An 18,859-nucleotide genomic window follows, 5' to 3' on the forward strand; every position below is an offset into this window, starting at 1 on the left:
AAATGCAAACGTGTACAAAATAAACCATTCTATACAGAATATTAGAATTTACGACAACTTTTGTCTACAAGTGTTAGATTTAAAAATGGGAATAAACATTTCCTACTCATTAGAGAACGATTTAACTATGGCTGCACAAGAAGCCAATGCGTCCTCTGGAATTTTACATGGACATAGTCTTAAATTGTGACGAAGACGCGTTCACCACGGCCTCCACAGCGGATTTCTGTCGCTTGTTCCAGCGCGTTTTGGAGCACGGACGGCGGTAGGGCAATGCTCTGCGACCGCCGGGCTGCGCTGGTCTCTGTCACCCTTCCATTCCGCCCGGTGAAAGTGTTTCAGCAGTTTGTGTTGAGAGTCTTTGGATCGCTCGTGCATGGACAGGAAGTGCAGAGTTTCCTCCAGGCATTTGGTGAATCCCTCCGTGTAACTCTGGCGGGGAGCAGGCGAGTGGCATTGGGTAGTTGGATACGCACTGCCCCGCAAATAAAACACGGCCATTTCGAGAACGTCTGCTTTCTCGAGCTTGGAGCTGGACTGATTCGCTTTGAACTCGTTTTCAAGCAGCGCTTTCAGCTGCTCGATGCTATTGTTGATACGGTCTCTGCGCATCTTCTCCACAACAGGTTTTCTCATCTGGAGGAAAATAAATTATAGGACAAGATTAGACAACTGCACGCGTACAACACACACGTTAGCCTGCAGCTAAATAAACTTAACATTACATTATATACCATGTTTGTAAATGTGTACTTACTTTAATTTTTTCTTTCGTTGTCAGGGCTGTGTTATACACTTTGACAGGAGCCATACTGATTGTAGACTGCGAACTCTTCGGTCTGTGCAAGTTGAGTAGCGAAAGCAGTTGTCTGGTCTCCAGCTTGCTCAGAGACCTGTATTTATACTTCTTGGCCGGAGTAAAACACTGTGGGTTTAAACCGGACAGGGGTTTCCCACACTCCACAGCCAATGAGAAACCAGAACAGGCAGGACAATAGAGATGGCTTCAATTACTTCATGGTAAATTGACAGCATATTGCCTGCGGATAATAGACGTCTTCCACATGAACAGGTGGAGGGTGGACGATAATGGGGAGCACCCGTGGAATCGTGTAGAATCTGGGAAATAGTTGACCACCAAAGGACCCTTCAGCCCCCAGCCCCAAACAATTTTCCCTGCGACCACATTCCGAGACCACACGACCAACCATTCAAGTAAAAAAGATATGCGCAGAAGGCGGGAAAATGACAAAAAGCAAATTCAAACGAAAGTCCAGAGGGGACCCATTATTCCTGATTAAGGGATTTCAGGCATTTATTATTTCCCGCCAAAAATAATCTAATCCTATAGTTGTCACTGAGTCAGTCCTTTGGGGCGATGATTTAATAGGCTATATGTATGCTACATATTTAGGTTACTACATATATGTATCGTGCTAATGATAGGCTACCTGTTACAGACAATACAGTAGGCAATTTAAAACCGAAAATGTGTGATGTTAATTAAATCAATTTAAGTTAGGCCTATAGCCCATAATTATACGACGATGGTATGGATTTGATTTGTTACTGATTAGTTGAATCAACTGTTTTAAATGTAAAACAGATTATGCCAATAATCTGTTTTACATAAATAAAATGTCAAACATTTTCATCCCACGATTAATCATATCATATCAAAACAAACACAACATTTGATGCAAGGGCTAGTCTATACTGCATCTGGAACAGGAGGTGTTTTTAGATGATAAAAGGTGGGGGAAACTTGCACCAACCTGATACTTTTTCCAGATGTCCAACTGGGAAGTGGATAGGCTACTAAATAGCACCACTGCGAATGCTACACTGAACACGGCACACTTCCATTGTGCTGGTATTGAATGTGGTGTGTGGGAAAGTTGGGGCATCGCGGTCTCCAGGGCTCCTTTTAAAAGACGACATCCGTCGGCTCAAAAGAGCAGCTGCCTTCTGCGCGCGGGAATCTTAAGTAGGTGCTGACTGCTGTCATCAAAGGCAAGCATAACAACGCGTTTTTTTCGCGGACACCCTTCACCATACCGCCTCAATATTCAGCGTTAGATATTCCGCGTGTTCTGGGCTCGTGTTTACGCTTATGGGCAGAATGCCTCCTATGCCTAATAAAAACGAATGGATTTTCACAAGTCCAATATCTAGTTATCTTCAGAGAAACTTGCTGTATTAAAGTATGGCTCCTGTACAACCCAGTTTTCTGTTTCCCAGCAGGAGTAATTAAATGTTTAGTGTCGTATTAACAGTCTTATTAATAATTTAACCTCATAAATGTAATATTTATTAATATAATTTCAAACAAACATTTACCCTAAAATAAACATTACCAGGTCAATCAAATCCAGTCTTTCCCCCCAAAAAGAATAGGTGGTATCATGAAATTCAACAAATAATAGTTACAAAGCCATGTGTTAGTGTGTACTAACACCAGGTTCTACAGTTCCCCCAACAACCATATGAATTCACTACACACTCTAGTCTAGTCCCCCTATGGCTTAAAATGTAGGCTCTACCTGTCTATGTCTTATTGTCCTATAAACCCAGGGATTACACCACTGAAATGTGTGTCTCCACCTGAGCTATGTTTCCCACACTTCTTGCTTTGAATGCTGCTAAACAGGCTTTGGTGTGGCTTGCCATGCATGGTCCTATACAGAGGGGCAGGTGTGTGGCATTGAATGGAATATGAGCACTGGCATAAGCGTGACCCGGGCACTCGCGTGGGACCTGGGAAGTTCCTGACTCCCCGTGGGAAGGTTGAATTATTCTCCCTATCTGTGTGCTCTTCAATGGCATTCCAGTATCACATGATCTTCATGCTCACATTAAAGCCATGAAAGGGAGAAAAGAGGCGGGAAACTGTTCAATGCTCACTGCTACCATTAAAGAAGGCCCTGTTTGGAATGCTGTGATATGTGTGTGGTCAGGTCATGTTTTTTTGTGAGATGGAGGTACCTTTTAAGCATTTTTCACCTCATTTAAAAGATCCTTATTTCTCTTCTCAGTAACCATAATCATTGTTTTCAATATCACAATTCAGCCTAACCACCTGCTCAATGCAAATACATAGAGATAAAACAATGTTGATAGCTTATCGCTTTTTTGTGTTGAGTGTGATATATACCTACATATTAATATCGGCCTATACCGGCGGTACCATGGGCTGGTCTGCATTTCAGGATATTGTTTTCTTTACCAGTATTTTGATTAATTTATTCATTCTCATTCATCCAAATTAAGACAAACAGTATCAAGTCCACGTGTTTTTAAGGAGAGATTATCCAGCTCCATCTCCCTGTGCCCTCTACTAAGGTGTGCGAAGCGCGCAAGCGGGCTTGGCTCGTGCAGCGGATGTCCAGATGGCCTATTGAGGGAGAGACACAATGCAGGCCTCGGGGCAACCGGGGCACACTTGTTTTGGGACAATATGAATGGGCACGAATTGTGGGAAAGCGGTGCAGGTCCGAGCTCCCACACATTCCTGACTGGCTAGTCGAGTGGTTCTCTTGCGGTGTTTAAACACCAGGGCAGCTGGAGTTGTTTGGTGTGTGTGTGTGTGTGTGTGTGTGTGTGTGGGATGGGGAGGGAGGGGGGGGGGGGATATGTGGCTTTTCTTCATGAATGAAAAGAATGTATTCATTGGAATGCCTTAATACCCAGATGATGTCTTTTTATCAGAATCGTGTGTTCCAATTCACTGTTGGGATACTATACAGGCTCTGAGCACAGAACAAAAAGAGAAGTGAAGTGGTGTTTTCCCTCCAAAATGGACCTCTGGCATCTGCCTTTGTAAACACTGGATGTTATTGTATGTTCCACAAGTAATTCAATTTTCGCTTGATTAAAATTTTGGCTATAATAAAATTAGAACCTATGCATTTATTGATTTGTACAGTATATGCTGCAGATGCTGGAACCATTATTTGATATTATTTAGATTACAAAAAATTCAAACTGCAGAAGATCTATTTTCACGCAGGTCTCCAAAATGGATATGCAATATAGAGATGTGTGGAAAAACAAGGCTCTAAATTTTAAAGTTTGTTATGTTTTGTTTTACTTTTACCAAAACTCAGAATTCAGGTCAACTTTGATGACCAAGTTACAAAACTACCGTTTGCTAAAGCATACTAGCATACCTTTTGTGGGAAAATATACATTTTCTGATTTTGTAGGCTCACAGACACAGCTGAAACTTCTTCCCTGTGGCAAAAAAGTCTATGTATGATCTGGACCTATTCATAACTGAGTAGAAGGAAAGTTCGAAATTGTGGGTTATAAAAACAGAAACCTAAAAAAAAGTAGCCATAGTGTTATTTATTACTACTATACACAACCTTACTGCAGCATTGTAAAAAATGTGGTAGAATTTTGTACCAAGTAAAGCAACAAGAACAGTAACAGTAGTAATTATCATAACCATTAGTAGAAGATGTAATTATAAGAGTGTCTTGTGTTTTTTCTATCAACAATAATAGCTCCCACAGAAAAAGAAATCTTCTATTAAACCAATATATTGCTGTCAGCATTATAGTATTCTGTCATCTTCTTGTTTATAACTCCAGATTTCAGCTAGTGGCAGATGTTGGAGCGGCTCTGCAGTCCATAAAAAACCAGAGAGGGTGGGGCAGTCGGGTGAGGACAGCGGTGTAATCACAGAAAGATTAGTTCTCCGGAGATACAGAGAGCAGGTGATGGGTGGGGGCCGCAGAGTGAACACACACTCATTCTAGGGTGTGTCGGTGCTTCTGATCTCAACTGTGTGTGTGTGTGTGTCTGTGGGGGTGTGGATGGGGGGGGGCTCTATTGATGAGAGGACGTGTGAGCAGGAGTCCTCCCAGGTTTCCCACACTATCCACTCTTTCACCACTCAATATTCTCAGGGTGGACAACAATGGGAGTGTGCCGTCACTGAAGGGGCTGGATAATTGCATTTAATTGGCAGTCCCCCGCAGAAATGTGTGTGTGTGAGTGTGTATGCGCACGTGTGTGTCTGTGTGCCTGAGAGAGAGTGTGTGCGCGCACGTGTGTGTTTGCGCATGTGTGCATGTGCATGCGTGAGTCTGTGTTTTGATTATGGGTGTTTGAGTAGAAGGGGAAACAATGGGCAGAATGAGAACTTTGACGATGATTTCAGTCAGGTGAATAGTCTAGGATCTTATCTATATGGCTCAAATGACCCATGCAGTGATGTAGCTACTGTCTCACACACTCCCCATCTGTGCAGAGTGTGTGTGTGTGTGTGTGTGTGTCTGTGTCTGAGGCTGAGAAAGGAGTGTTCCCAGGTAATAAAATAGCAGTGGCCTGATTGTGGTGTTTATCAGTCTGTGCCACTGTAAGGATGATTGCTCCTCCCTCTGGGCGAACACACAGCCAGTTATCCGTGAGATAACGGATGACTCTCCCATTGTTGTGAAGGCCACGCGCACAGTGCTGTGAGTGTGGGAACCCTAATCCTGGAGGGGCCCCATGGCTTTGTAATGCTAATCTCCAGCTATAAATGAGGGAGAGGGGGCCCTGCCGCAGATCACAGTCAACCTCCTCACACTCTGATAGCCTCACTGATACCAGTATGGCTCCAAGCTCACCCAGCAGTGACTACACAGGCCTCCAGCACTTCCACAGAGAAAAAAGAAAAGTAAGTTTCATTATCATTATGAAAATCTAACTGAATACTGAGATGATTTTGCCTACTAATTGTTATATGCTGAGAAGCGGTCACTGACAGAGCTGCTCTCTCTCTCTCTCTCTCTCTCTCTCTCCACAGCTGAGAAAGCCTGCAGTGGAGAAGATGCGCAGGGATCGCATGAACAGCAGCATCGAGCAGCTCAGGATCTTGCTGCAGGAGGAGTTCCACAGGGGAGACCCCAACGGCAAGCTGGAGAAGGCCGACGTCCTGGAGCTGGCGGTCAGCTTCCTGAAGCAGAGACTGCGGCGTGGGGCTGCAGTCAGTCAGAGGGCTCACAGTGAGGGTCACTCTCAGTGCTGGAGGGACACCCTGCACTTCCTGTCGGCGAGCTCTGAGAGAGAAGTGCCGCTCCAGCAGCTACACCGTTTCCATGACACCCAGAGAGACACCCAGGAGTTCCACCTGAAATCTCCAGTCATTCCAAAACACAGCCTGATCCCAGCAAAACAAGACACAACCACCCAGATGACCGTATGGAGGCCCTGGTAGAGTCTGTACAGGCACATCAGAAAAAGACTGTGACAGACATATCTGGTAGAGTCTGTACTGATGTATGTGAGTCTTCATTGATTGCCTAATAGGGTCTGTACTGACATATCTAAATAGTCCATACTGGTGCACCTGTTAAAGACTGGACTGTACAGACTTACCTGGTAGAGCTTACCTGCTTTGTAAACTAGAAAGGCACTTGATGACTCTCAAGGTGCCTGAAATATAAATTTACAATATTCTTCATTGTTAATATTTGTACTGAGTATGATTTGAATTGCTTTGTAAATTATTTTTACATTTGGAGAAAGCTTTTTTGGTTCAATGAAAAGCTTGATTCAAGTTACATATGTATCAGTGGCCTATGCTTTCAGTGTCTAACAGACCTATGCTGATAGTACCCTTTATCAGAAGTGTGTTGTTGCATAAGAACACAATGTTCAAGTTACTGTGTCAATTTTAAAGCTGTTTGCAATGCAAACTCACATCCCTGAAATTCACCCATTTTATGAAACCATTTCTTTGTGTAAAAGAACAGTGTTCATTTTATTGCTGACACCACTGTGTGGTTAAATTATTTGTTAACATTTTGTGATCTTCACTATGCCTTAATAAAATGTTAAAGGTAAAATGTTACTCAGTTGCATACCCTTTCATTTGCTCCTTTCACCTGTCTCTTTCCTGTCTGAAATGACATCATAAAGAGCCTAATTGAGGTTTCCCACGTAAACTTAATTATTTAGTATTATAATTGCGACATAGCTCAGGAGGTAAGACTGATTGTCTGGCAGTCGGAGGGTTGCCGGTTCAAACCCCGCCCTGGGCGTGTCGAAGTGTCCTTGAGCAAGACACCTAACCCCTAACCCCTAACTGCTCTGGCAAATGAGAGGCATCAATTGTAAAGCGCTTTGGATAAAAGTGCTATATAAATGCAGTCCATTTACCAATTGCCCATATTATCTAAAAATATGTTTTTGCTCTCTAATTGTCATTTTGAGAACAGTATTGACGTTGGTGCAAATAGCATCAAATGTATAAGGCCCTGAATTTTATGAAAGTTGCCATTCATAGACTCCCAAGTGTCTCAGTTGGTAATGGAGCTCAAATGACATGTACAGTTGCTTCCACAGCTGTTTGGATGCTCTTATTTAGAAATGTCATTGGGTGGGCCTGTGGCAGCCATGTTTCTTCTTGTTTCCACTTTGTTTAGCATTTACACATTTTTAGAGTATTTACACATGTATTAATGTGCAAAGGAGTTAAATGTGATATAAATTAGATTCATGGTAATGCTTTATAATGCAAACATGTTTTAAGATAAATGAAGATATCTTAAGATACATTTAATGCATGAGCGCACCTTACAGCAGATCGTGCAGAAATGCTTAAAATGTACCTTTAAATTTGCTTAATTTGACCCAAACCAGTCAACTGGCTGTTCGTGGAAGCATGCCAATTCAGTAGTGCAGCTAAAGGCTCAGACATAGGGCTGCAGATTAAATCAGGAAATAGCCTGTACAAATGGGCGTGAGGAAAGTAGCAGATGAAAGACTGCTGTCCTGAAGGGGGTGATTAGCTCATTTCACCACAAGGGGGCAGCAGCAGATTAGTGCAGAAGAGAGTGCTGAAATATGTGTTATGAGTTCAATTGCATGTATGTAAGAGAAAGAGATTTTGTTTTTGTAAAAAAAAATAAGGAGGGTTTCTTTTAAACTGCATAACTAAACAAAAGAGCAAGCAAGCTTTAACCCTTCCTGTAGAATTTCTCGACAAAAAATAATTCTGATATTATTGTAGTTCTTCTTTGAACTGTGACATTTAAATAATTGAAATTATTGAACAGCATTGAACATTTGGGACCCACACACCCAATGATAAAACATTCAACTTCACCCAGAAATTATATTAACAAGCAATGTTTATTTGCAGATGTATGTGGGCTTGGATTGGTTGCACTGGATGCCTGAAGTTTTGATGATGTCACAGCACTGACCCACTAACCGGAGAGCCCCTGACTTTGCCATCCGAAGGCCTGGAGTTCAAACACAGTGTGCTCTCCCACACCTTGCAGCTCACCAGAGAGCAGGGTCACGGAAGATAACCTTAATCGCTTTGCTCTGAATTGAGCCAGTCGTCGCCTGAGGGCATGCCTGCAGTGGCAGGGGTGTGAAGTGTGTCTGCTGGGGATGATTGGAGCTGGAAGAAGAAATACTGGCACCTGTGTGAAGGGCTACAGCTCCCGCCTCTGGGAATCAAAAAACATTCGCCAGCACCACAGGCAGGATGTCCTAACAAGTCGACGGGTGGGTGTGATATAACTCTGCCTTTTTAAAAACATTGTATTTATTGGTTTTCCATTGAGACAGCAGCAATGAGACATACAACAAATTAACAAAATGTGAAAATGATCACTTTTAATGTGAATTAAAATGAGAATGTTTTCACAGTTAAAAAAGGCTGAAATAGGGACAAGACAAGGGAGATCACAGGGGCAATAACTTTTCACAGGAAACAGGAAAGATTTGCCATCGGTAGTGGCGTGTTAGTGTGAATTGCACGTGAATCACCCCTCCACTACAAACCATTTTCTCAGTCATTTGCTACTGCAGACTCATACTATTGAAGAAAATACACTCTTTGATGAATGTAAGTTCATATAACCAAGTTTTACTGTTGATAAAAATGCACATGCATTATTATTTCATCATATTTGTTATATTTATCATAATGGCAGGCAATATGATCTATGATGGAATACAAGCAATAGGCCGTGAAAACTGCCTCAATCACAAGAAGGCATTTTTTCAGATTATTGTGCATATTAAAATAATTATATAATAATAGCTGCACTGGAAATCGACGTCACATACCCGTCTAACTATTGTGAACTGTAAAAAATAGTCCAGTAATACTGAGCATATTTAACTGTAATGAGGGTACCCTGTAAAAAAATTTTTTTCCAACATATGGGTTAGATAGGCTTTAATACAGCAGTCTAAAGAGCATTAAAAATCTTGTGCAAATGGCAACCACAATTTGATTTGAGAGTTACAGATGAGTTTTCCATGCTCAGTGACCTTTTGCTTTGCAGTATCAGTCACATGTCAATTATAAATGACAGACCAATTCCTATTCTGCCCCCCAGAGAGATATTTCTTGAGGCATGGGGTCAAAGGCGTCGGAATTGCCACTTTTGCCCCATGGGGGAATTGGTGCGGCACACTTCTTTTGTCCTGTGGCTGAAAGGGGAGAGAGTGTGGGAACCCCTGAGTGGAAGTGACCTCACACGTGAGACAGTGAGAGCACTGTGCTCCACTCCACTCTGTCTGCGCTCACAAACTGTTAAATACAACATGACTGTAGTCATGGACACTGTGCCCATGCAAGTACTCTAAACATTCACCGGTAGTGTGCATGTTTGCGTGTGTGTGGTGTGGGCGTGATGTGCATGTGTCTGTGTATGTCCTGCAGCTCCAGGACGTCGGCCTTCTCCAGTTTGCCGTTGGGGTCTCCCCTGTGGAACTCCTCCTGCAGCAAGATCCTGAGCTGCTCGATGCTGCTGTTCATGCTGTTCAGTGACTGCTGCTCAGCACATAACACTTAGCACTTAGCAATGATCTCAGTTTGATTTCCATAATCATGATAAAACTTACTGTTTTATTTTCTCTGTGGGAGTGCTGGAGGCCTGTGTAGTCACTGCTGGGGGAGCTTGGAGCCATACTGGTATCAGTGAGGCTATCAGAGTGTGAGGAGGTTGACTGTGATCTGCGGCAGGGCCCCCTCTCCCTCATTTATAGCTGGAGATTAGCATTACAAAGCCATGGGGCCCATCCAGGATTAGGGTTCCCACACTCACAGCACTGTGCGCGTGGCCTTCACAACAATGGGAGAGTCATCCGTTATCTCACGGATAACTGGCTGTGTGTTCGCCCAGAGGGAGGAGCAATCATCCTTACAGTGGAACAGACTGATAAACACCACAATCAGGCCAGCAGTTTTATTTCCTGGGAACACTCCATTCTCTGTCTGTCTGTCTCTCTCTCTCTCTCTCTCTCTCTCTCACACACACACACACACACACACATGCACTTACTCTCACTCACACACACATACACACTCCTGTACAGATGGGGAGTGTGTGCGACAGTGGCTACATCATCGCATGGGTCATTAGAGCCATATAGATAAGATCACAAACTCTTTATCTGACAGAAGACCAGAGCTCTACTGCAGGGGTGGGGAATGGCCCTCTAGTCAATATCACACGGCCCGCTGGATGTTCCCGAAATTTGATATAGCTAGTATATTTTTCCTGTTTTGAAAAACAAACAAAAGTCGGTATAACATAACAGCAATTTGCAAAACAAAATAAACCGTTGCCCTCGAAGATTAAGAAATACGAAAGATAGGAAAAAGGCAACAGTTTCATCATCCTATTAAAACTAGCAACGTCACTCGTGCAAGCCCTCAAATAGTCATATCTCAAGTGTAGGCTACTTTTTAATTGGTGAAAATGGCAAAGCGAAGAAAAGTTGATGCCGGAAGTGATGGGCAAGCCCGTTTGTTTAATTTGTGGAGAAGCTGTTGTCGTTCTCAAAAAGCGCAATCTCGAGAGACATGACACCTGCAGACATGCAATATATGTTACTCCTGAAGGAATGGTGCGAGTGGAGAAAATCAAGGCGTTGTCGCTGCACAACAAGTGTCTTATCCTGCGGCCTGAAAAGGAGCTGGGCTGTGTCTCAGAGGCAAGTTACGTGGTGAGTGAACTGATAGCTAAAAGACCGTATTCCGAAGGCGAATTTTTAAAGGAGTGCATGGTTGCTACTGCGCAAATACTTGCTCCAGAAAACTGAAATTGTTTCGGAACCTTAGCTTAACACAATTAAACATTAAAAAACATACTTAAAATATAATATATTCACTCGTCTGTCGTGAGCAACTGTAATGAGACGGATTTTAACTGCTAGTCGGTGTGCTTTATGGGTCAAGGTGGGAGTATACTTGCAGTGAAAACAGACTTTGGATAGCTCATACAAACTAAATGACCTGAATGACACATTTGGTGTGCACGTCTCTGCTGGCCGAACTAGTCAAAATGTTCGCAGATGGACAGATATTGCCTACAATTGGTCTAAAATATCACAAGGGTGCCTGCATTGGCTGCATCCCATTTCCTACTCTGATTGCGGGGATAAATATACCATTTCCTCTTTCTTCTTTGGTTTGTTGCAGTGCTAAATAAACTAAAGAGATTTTTTATTAAATCATCAACCTCTATCTGACAGAGTTTCTGCTTCTTCACCGCAGCCATTGTTGGTTTCTGTATTTGGTGCACCAAATGGTGTCAATTCCATGTTTCCCATGGTTATCACAACCGCATGATCTGAATCTGCACCCCTCACTGATGTGGAGTGTCACTAAATGAACAGTTTGAAGCCGCAGTAAGTGTACACACATTTGCATGCAGTGCCATGTTTGGCTGTGGTTCAGTTTTGGCTGAGTTCTTTTCAAGTATACACCTGTCTTTAATGTATACATTTAAGAACATCATGACAGAAATATGACATTAGAAAGATCCACTTTAGAATGTGATTTATTAATGGCTATTACACAGCTCTTTTTTAACACTCAGAATCTTGAACATCCTCTATTGGGGCCTCTTCAGCCACTTCGTCCTGCGCTGCCATTGGCTTGGTCTGCTGTTTGTCTGCAGGTACATGCAGTTTGGTGCTGTCAAACTCCAGGCATTTCACAGATTCGCTCAGCTGCTTGATGGTGTTTTCCATTCCCAGGCCCTTTAACACAAGCTTATACAGCCTCCTGAAGAAGTCCTTCTCCTCGAGCTGCATGTTCTCCCAGGCGCTCTTCAGCTGGTGGATGTTGCGCTGCGTCTCCACGTATTTCTCCTCGCTCTCCTTCAGCTTGCCCTCGAGCCGTTCCATCTCCTTCTGCATGGACAGCTTCTCCTTTAGCATGTCCCTGCGGCGGCGGGTGTTGAGCTCCAGCCGCGCCTCGCACATCGCCAGCTTCCTCTGCGTGTCAGCCAGCTCGTCCTGCAGTCGCCACTGAGCGCTGTCTCCCTCTTTCCTCCTAGAGTCCGCAAATTTGGCAGATGTAGCTGCTAGCGCCTCGCCCTCGTCTGCCACGTGGATATTTTCCTTAACGTAAGATATTATCTTGCCTAGCCTGTCATTTATAGACTTTCTCTTCACAGTTTTGCCTTCTAGCTGCTCTTGGAGAAAAATGACTTCACTTTGTCCTTGTAAGGCCTGTTCAGCTACGGGCGGCGCCTCCTCCCCAACTTGTGCTGCCTTTCTTTCTTCTTCTGCCTGTGCATGGACCTCCTCATACTCTGTGTTCATCTCTGCCTGTTCACAAACTCCCTGTGTTTGAATGTCTTTGTCCATCACTGGCATAGCTAAGAGAGAGCAGGAATTCTTATACTCTGCACTGAGGCAAACAATGCCTTCAGTAAGCATAACAATACCACTTGTAACATCACAATACAATACCTTGGAATTCTGCTTATGAACATTCTCTGTGGCACAATTCTAAGAGCCATAACTCCATGTGTACTTGCTGACTCGGATAGTACAATACTGATATCATTATTTTTTTTTAGATGAATGTAAATTTATTTAGCCTATTTAGTTAAAACTCTTTACAGATTATCTTTGGGACTTGGCCTGTGGCCTCTTGCCCACAACCAAACCAAGTATAACAGCAGTCCCTCTCATTTAATATTGCTTATTTAAATGGTGTGTTTGAGTTTGAAATGCTGAACAGTGGTAACAAGGAATGCAAGGAAAAAACATATTTTTTGAACATTTATTTTCCTTAAATATTGCTGTTACAATTTTTAAACAAATGAATCAGTCATTCTTGAAATAAATCCAAAAATCAAAATCCCTTCATAGAAGGTGACAACATATTCCCAGTAAAATTTAAACAGTGGTGGATCACCACATCGATTGCTTGGAGACATCTCCAAAAGATGACACTCCTAATAGAATGTCCAGTACACATTGATTAAAAGACTTTATAGAAGACATATCGATGCAGACAGCTCCAACCTTTAAACAGCCGTGAGACTGCTGACGCATCAATAATATTTCAGTTTAAAACAGAACTAGACATAATTTGTAGTCACAAAATACACATAAAGTAAAAAATTCCATATCATTGCAGATGATAATGTAATCTATTTTCAGTTTAAAAAAACCACTACCTTTGCTTGAAGACATCTCCAAGACATGAACACACTCTTAATAGAGTGTACAATACAATGTTGCAGGCCTTTATAAATACAGGCAACGTTAACACTTCCACATTTCTCAAATAACTGTGACAATAATCATAGGTCAGTGTAATATACACATCTTTTATACCATGCTGTAATCCATATCATTATAGCAAAACAGACAGATATCAGTCTTTCCCGCACAAAGCACATGCTACAAGATTCCATTATTCTGTCAAATAAGGTTACATTTCATAAAATTCAAATGAAAATAAGATTTAAAATGATCCAAATATGGAAACATAATCTTCATAGAAGAACACCTTTAGTATTGAACAAATCCTTAGTGGATGAAATACAATGGAAAGAACTTCATAACAAAGAAGAGATTGAAAAAGATATGCTAGACATTTAGCAACACTCATACTGGATAGTCTTACACCTTCTCATTGAGAACATATCTTCAACCTTCTGCACAAGTAGTTGGGGAGAATTTCTACATACAGAGAATAACTGTCCAGGCCCACCTTCGATAGGTCTCTTCAATTCTGTTTGACTGAGTACCCAGTGACAGTTTGTAAGACTCTACCAGGGTCTCCAGAGGGCACTGTTGGCTGGGGTCTCCTCTTTCCTGGTTGTGTGCCCAGCTGGGGGAACACGCCCTGACTCTTGATTGCATCAGAGGAAGGTGGCAGGTTCTGGAAATGGTTCATCTTTTCTGGGACTGAAACGTCACTTCCTCCCTGGACAGGAAATGCTTGATTTCTTGGCCACCAGAAGAGCTGCTCACAGACTGCTGCTGCTGTTGACGTGTGAGGAAGAAAATGGCCATCTCCAGGATGTCTGCTTTCTCCAGCTTGGAGTCTGGCTGCTGCTGCAGGAATGCTGGTCCAAGGAGAGACTTGAGCTGCTCAATGCTGCTGTTGATACGATCTCTGCGCATCTTCTCCCCCATCGGTTTTCTCAGCTGCACGAACAAGACAGGAAATCTGTTAATAATCTGGATCTGGAATACAACATGACTGAAGCTAATGAAAAATGACATACGCATTTCTTCAGAGATCAAGTTCTGAATTTACCTTATTGGTCAGAATCAGGTGCTCCTTAGGGCAGGTCATTGCTGCAGGTACTGTAGGTGCCATGGCTGTGTGTCTGTGCTGTAGAGGTCTCTGTGTAGAGTGAGTCTGATCTGTGCTGGCTTCACCTCTCTTATTTATAGTCCCAAATCTACATACCAATGTGTGGGTCTTGCTCTTGTTGGAGTTTCCCACAGTATGCAGCCAATGGGAGAGCTTGTGGGGACAATGAGGCACGTGTGGCTGTCACATGCTGAATGAAGTGCTTATTGCTGGGGGACAATGGCTGTGTCTCAGGGGAACAGGTGGAGGGGTGGGGGTGATGGAGAGAGAGTCACAGAGAGCTGAGAGAATCTGGGAATATGGTGACCCTTGAGAGAGCAGATCTGCTGCCTGATGTTGGGATCAATGATACAGACAGAGCACACGCTCATCATCTCCATGTACACGTGTGGGACTGACACACATCTCCAGCATCACACTTTACTCTGCTCCATGATCCAACATGACATCTGCATTCTTCACTGTAGCCTTCTCTCACACATATATACACTGTCAGTCAGATTTTACAGCTTTCAGATGGATTTGACCTCAAAGAAAACTGCAGGTGCTTCACACTTCACACTTGGAGCTTTTCAACCATCAATATTTTATTGATTGTGCATATTTGGGATTCATATTTTAAAAATAAAAGAAATTGATGTTTTGGCTATCACTGTCTATGCTCAGTGTCTAAAGGAGTACTATTCATTAGTAGTCACATTTTCTGTGTTTCTGGTAATATTTTTCCATGATTGCAAATGCCAGGAAATTACATTTCTTGATGACATTTAAAAAAAAAAAATGTTCATAACACTGACTGTGCAAATGAGACGAAGCTATAGGCCTAAGTTCAGGAAATATGTGTAGTCTTAATGGATAAGCGTGATATATCACTGGCTATGAACACATTATTCCAACATCTCCTCTGCTCTGTTAGTTGACAGTGGACACTCAGCGGTGTGAGACCAGATGTCACAGATGTGTTCTCAGTCTTGTGGCTGGTGGTCAGTGTGAGTAGAGAGCTGATCTGTGTTTCCCACACTGAGTCCTGTGTGCTGGGATCAATGCACAACAAAAGCTGCTCCACGCACTGAATGGACCATTAGTGATGGCTATTGGCTCTGTGGTGTAGGACAGACACAGCCTGACGTCACAGACCATCTGGAGGGAAGGATTATCAGTGACTGAAACTGACTTTGGCCAGCCCATATTTCCTGTTTAATTTAACATGTTGTGCATCAAATAGCAAAACACAACATGAAGATCTATGATTTATGCTCAAAAGAGAATATTAACTTCAACTTGGTCTCACATGCTTAAAAAACATAACTATGGTTATTAATTTGCAAAGTAGCTGCCCTCATTCAGTGCTGTTTGGATAGCATTGATGTTTTTAAAAAAATCAGTTCTTTCAAATTACTGTTTCACTACGGAAATTCAAGTACAGCAGCAAAAGCCCACATGGACATCAAATCTACAGAAATCATTTTTGGAAGAATTATTTTTTTAGATAAATTCACCAGTAACTTTTATGTGGAGTAAGATTTACACATTAATGATTACAATCATTATATCCTGTATTCTTAGTACATACACTCTTCTGCACTGCGAATAGGAGAGGTGATTTTCACTTATGGTTTTTTTTATCCAGTTGATCAATTTAAATTTACTGAATAGGCTCAGGGCAATTACAGTAACTGTAATGTACAGTTCTAGAAATCAGACCACAAACATTATGCTTGCAAGTCTACCATTAATTCAAAGACCAAAACTATTGCTGCTTTAAATGGATATTCTGAAACGACCGTTTTCATTCGAATGTACCCTCCTTAGAATCGCCTTTGCTTAATGGATATTTTTATTGGCTATTTGCTTTGGAACATATTTACCATGATTTCATCAGACTAATGTGTGTATATATTCCTTAATATTCCAGTGTAGAGGCCTACCTGTGTCCAGCTGCTGCTGGGATTGAAGATGTTAATGACAGTGGAACTGGGACTCTGCTCTCCAGAGCTTTCCCACACTTTGTCCATTGAGATCATCCTATTGAACAGTATAAGTGTGCCTTTTTAAATGCTAATTCATCTGTCCACAAGCAGCCTTCAACAGGACCCTGGGGGTAAATACTACAAGTTAAATAATCCTCAATCAGGCGCCAGGTAAACAAGGCACTGAGACAATGAGGTCCAGCAGTAGTAGTTGCTTTCGTGGACATCAGAGCGAAGAGAAACAACAAGCTAATAACAACAGCACCAAGTTCAGTATTTTTTCAACTAATGCTTTACTATTAACTGTTTCAAGGTGGACAAAGTCAAGTCAGTTCAAGTTTTCTTTTGAAATGGATCTGGTAAATCTTAAGAATTCATTCTGAAACCAATGTTTGAACATTAATAGTGCTTATGAAATATAATATTGGTTTGTAATGTTTGTATGAAGTACTCTCTGGGTGCAGCTCCCAGTATCCATTGTCCCAGTGGGGCTCTGTGACTGAGTCTGACTCTGTTTCCCACACTCTCTCTATTCACTGTGTTCTATGGGGGAACAAAAGAAGTGTGTCTCATTACACATCACATTAGCCACAGGGTTTGATCTCCTAGTGATGGAGAGGGGCACCTTCCTCCCACTGAGACCATCTGGACTACAGTTAGTGAGACAAGTCTAGGCTGGCCACACATCCACGACTGCTACACATACATGAATTGCATTTTAAACCCTGGCTTAACATTATCTTTTGTGACACGCGTTTCCTAAGACACATAAAGACTGACATTTCACTTTTACGATTGTATATCCTTGTGGAAAACCCAGTCCTGCCAGAAGGTAAAATGTACCTTTTATGCTTAATAATTTGTCCTTCTGTCGTGTCTAGGAAACGACAGAGTTCCACGCCAATCGCCAATCTGTAGAAAACAATTTCAGGAGGGAAAAGACACAACAGCAGCAAGCTCTTCAGAAAGTTCAGACTTTATTGCACAGGTGCACAAAGCCGGATCAATTCAGCAGAATTGAACCTCGATTGTCAGTTTTGCATACATTTTATACACAATTTGTGCCCACAACCCCCCTTTAACACATTTCTAAAAATATCAGCCCTCTGGTCTTTTCTGGCACAGCAAGGAGTTTCACTTTCCTGTTCGTGGGTCAACTTGACCTTTTTGGCATAAAGATGATTTTCGGTCCTTATGATGTTCTTAATGTATCAGTAAGTATTCTTATCATAGTGGACAGGTGCCCCAAAACTGATTTTTAGTTCTATTGATGTCTTTAATTAGTCTATTGATGTTCTTAATTAATCTTCATCAGTGGACAGGTACCCCAATTTTCCCTTACTTTGTACTTTCCCACTTACGCATACACCACGTCATTGCTGTCTGTATTTTTCCAATTTTCCCTTACTCTGTGTTTTTTCACTATGCATACACGTCATTGCTTTCTGTATTTTTCCATTTACACATACAAGTTCATAGAGTTTATAGCCTCCTGTACTTTTTCTTTTTTATTCAGGTTACACAGGGGTCACTGTAAAGTATTAGTTTTCTAAGTTTTCTAGCATATTTCTATTGGGTAATAACGCTTTGTTAGTTTTTTGGATTATATTTTTAGTAATATATGATTAGTTTTTGGTTAGTGTTATCTGCTGGAATTATTATTCGATTAGTGTTTTCTGCTTAATGAGTAAGTATGATTTTTCTTAAGCCTTCTGCGTTTGCCTTTTTTCTACAGTGGATACTGTGGTTTCTTGCGTTACCATAAGCTTTGCTGCAACTACTGATATAGAGTTATTGGATTACATATTGATTATATTAGTATATAGTTATACATGTGATATATGAGTGTATATAATTTTTATCATGAAGCATTGAGAGTTTGGAGGAAACAGTCTGATCAACATTGACAGGAATACCCTTTAACAAAAAAACTTTAACATGTGACGTCATCACACTCATGGGGAGTCTCAAAATTCTCCTACACTTCATCTTACTAGGAATGCCTCATTGAAATAAATAAATATTTTACAAGTGTCTCCTGAATAAAATACAATACATATTTTTAAAAACACAAATGATTGGAGAATACAATGAAAAATTCCACAGGCTAAATATCACTTCATTTGGTTGTTAGAATCATGATCCTATCCCAGTTAATGTGCTTTCAGCCGAATCTTTGAATTCTGCCAAAGTAACAGGACTGTCAGTCTTTAGGCCTATTTGTTTTTTTGCAGCATGTTGCAAGATAAGCATATATTGTAATTAAAAGTCATATTTCTGAATTATGAAAAAATAATTA

At 41.7% G+C, this 18,859-nt stretch overlaps 2 protein-coding genes, 1 long non-coding RNA gene and 1 pseudogene across 3 annotated transcripts; 2 read left to right on the plus strand and 2 right to left on the minus strand.

Annotated features, from left to right (window-relative positions):
• Positions 1-201: 201 nt before the first annotated feature.
• Positions 202-636, minus strand: her2 (hairy-related 2). Its single transcript, XM_064306111.1, has one exon. The coding sequence runs from the start codon at positions 634-636 to the stop codon at positions 202-204; it is 435 nt and encodes a 144-aa protein (XP_064162181.1).
• A 4,697-nt stretch (positions 637-5,333) lies between these two features.
• On the plus strand, positions 5,334-6,827 carry her15.1 (hairy and enhancer of split-related 15, tandem duplicate 1). The gene is made up of 2 exons (XM_064306305.1): positions 5,334-5,668; positions 5,798-6,827. The coding sequence occupies exons 1-2, from the start codon at positions 5,531-5,533 to the stop codon at positions 6,206-6,208; spliced, it is 549 nt and encodes a 182-aa protein (XP_064162375.1). The 5' UTR covers positions 5,334-5,530; the 3' UTR covers positions 6,209-6,827.
• A 3,912-nt stretch (positions 6,828-10,739) lies between these two features.
• Positions 10,740-15,239, plus strand: LOC135237906 (uncharacterized). The gene is made up of 2 exons (XR_010324965.1): positions 10,740-10,968; positions 14,203-15,239. It is a non-coding gene; the product is annotated as an uncharacterized LOC135237906 (long non-coding RNA).
• LOC135237905 (transcription factor HES-5-like) lies at positions 13,026-14,608 on the minus strand (annotated as a pseudogene).
• Positions 15,240-18,859: the final 3,620 nt, after the last annotated feature.

Source organism: Anguilla rostrata, chromosome 13 (assembly GCF_018555375.3).
Source record: "Anguilla rostrata isolate EN2019 chromosome 13, ASM1855537v3, whole genome shotgun sequence".
Classification (NCBI taxonomy): Eukaryota; Metazoa; Chordata; class Actinopteri; order Anguilliformes; family Anguillidae; genus Anguilla; species Anguilla rostrata.

Bases quoted from the DNA above. Each gene is read 5' to 3' on its own strand.
- her2 (XM_064306111.1), bottom strand. From the start codon at position 636: ATGAGAAAACCTGTTGTGGAGAAGATGCGCAGAGACCGTATCAACAAT.
- her15.1 (XM_064306305.1), top strand. From the start codon at position 5,531: ATGAGGGAGAGGGGGCCCTGCCGCAGATCACAGTCAACCTCCTCACAC. The intron at 5,669-5,797 runs GTAAGTTTCATT...CTCTCTCCACAG, and splicing joins TCCACAGAGAAAAAAGAAAA to CTGAGAAAGCCTGCAGTGGA.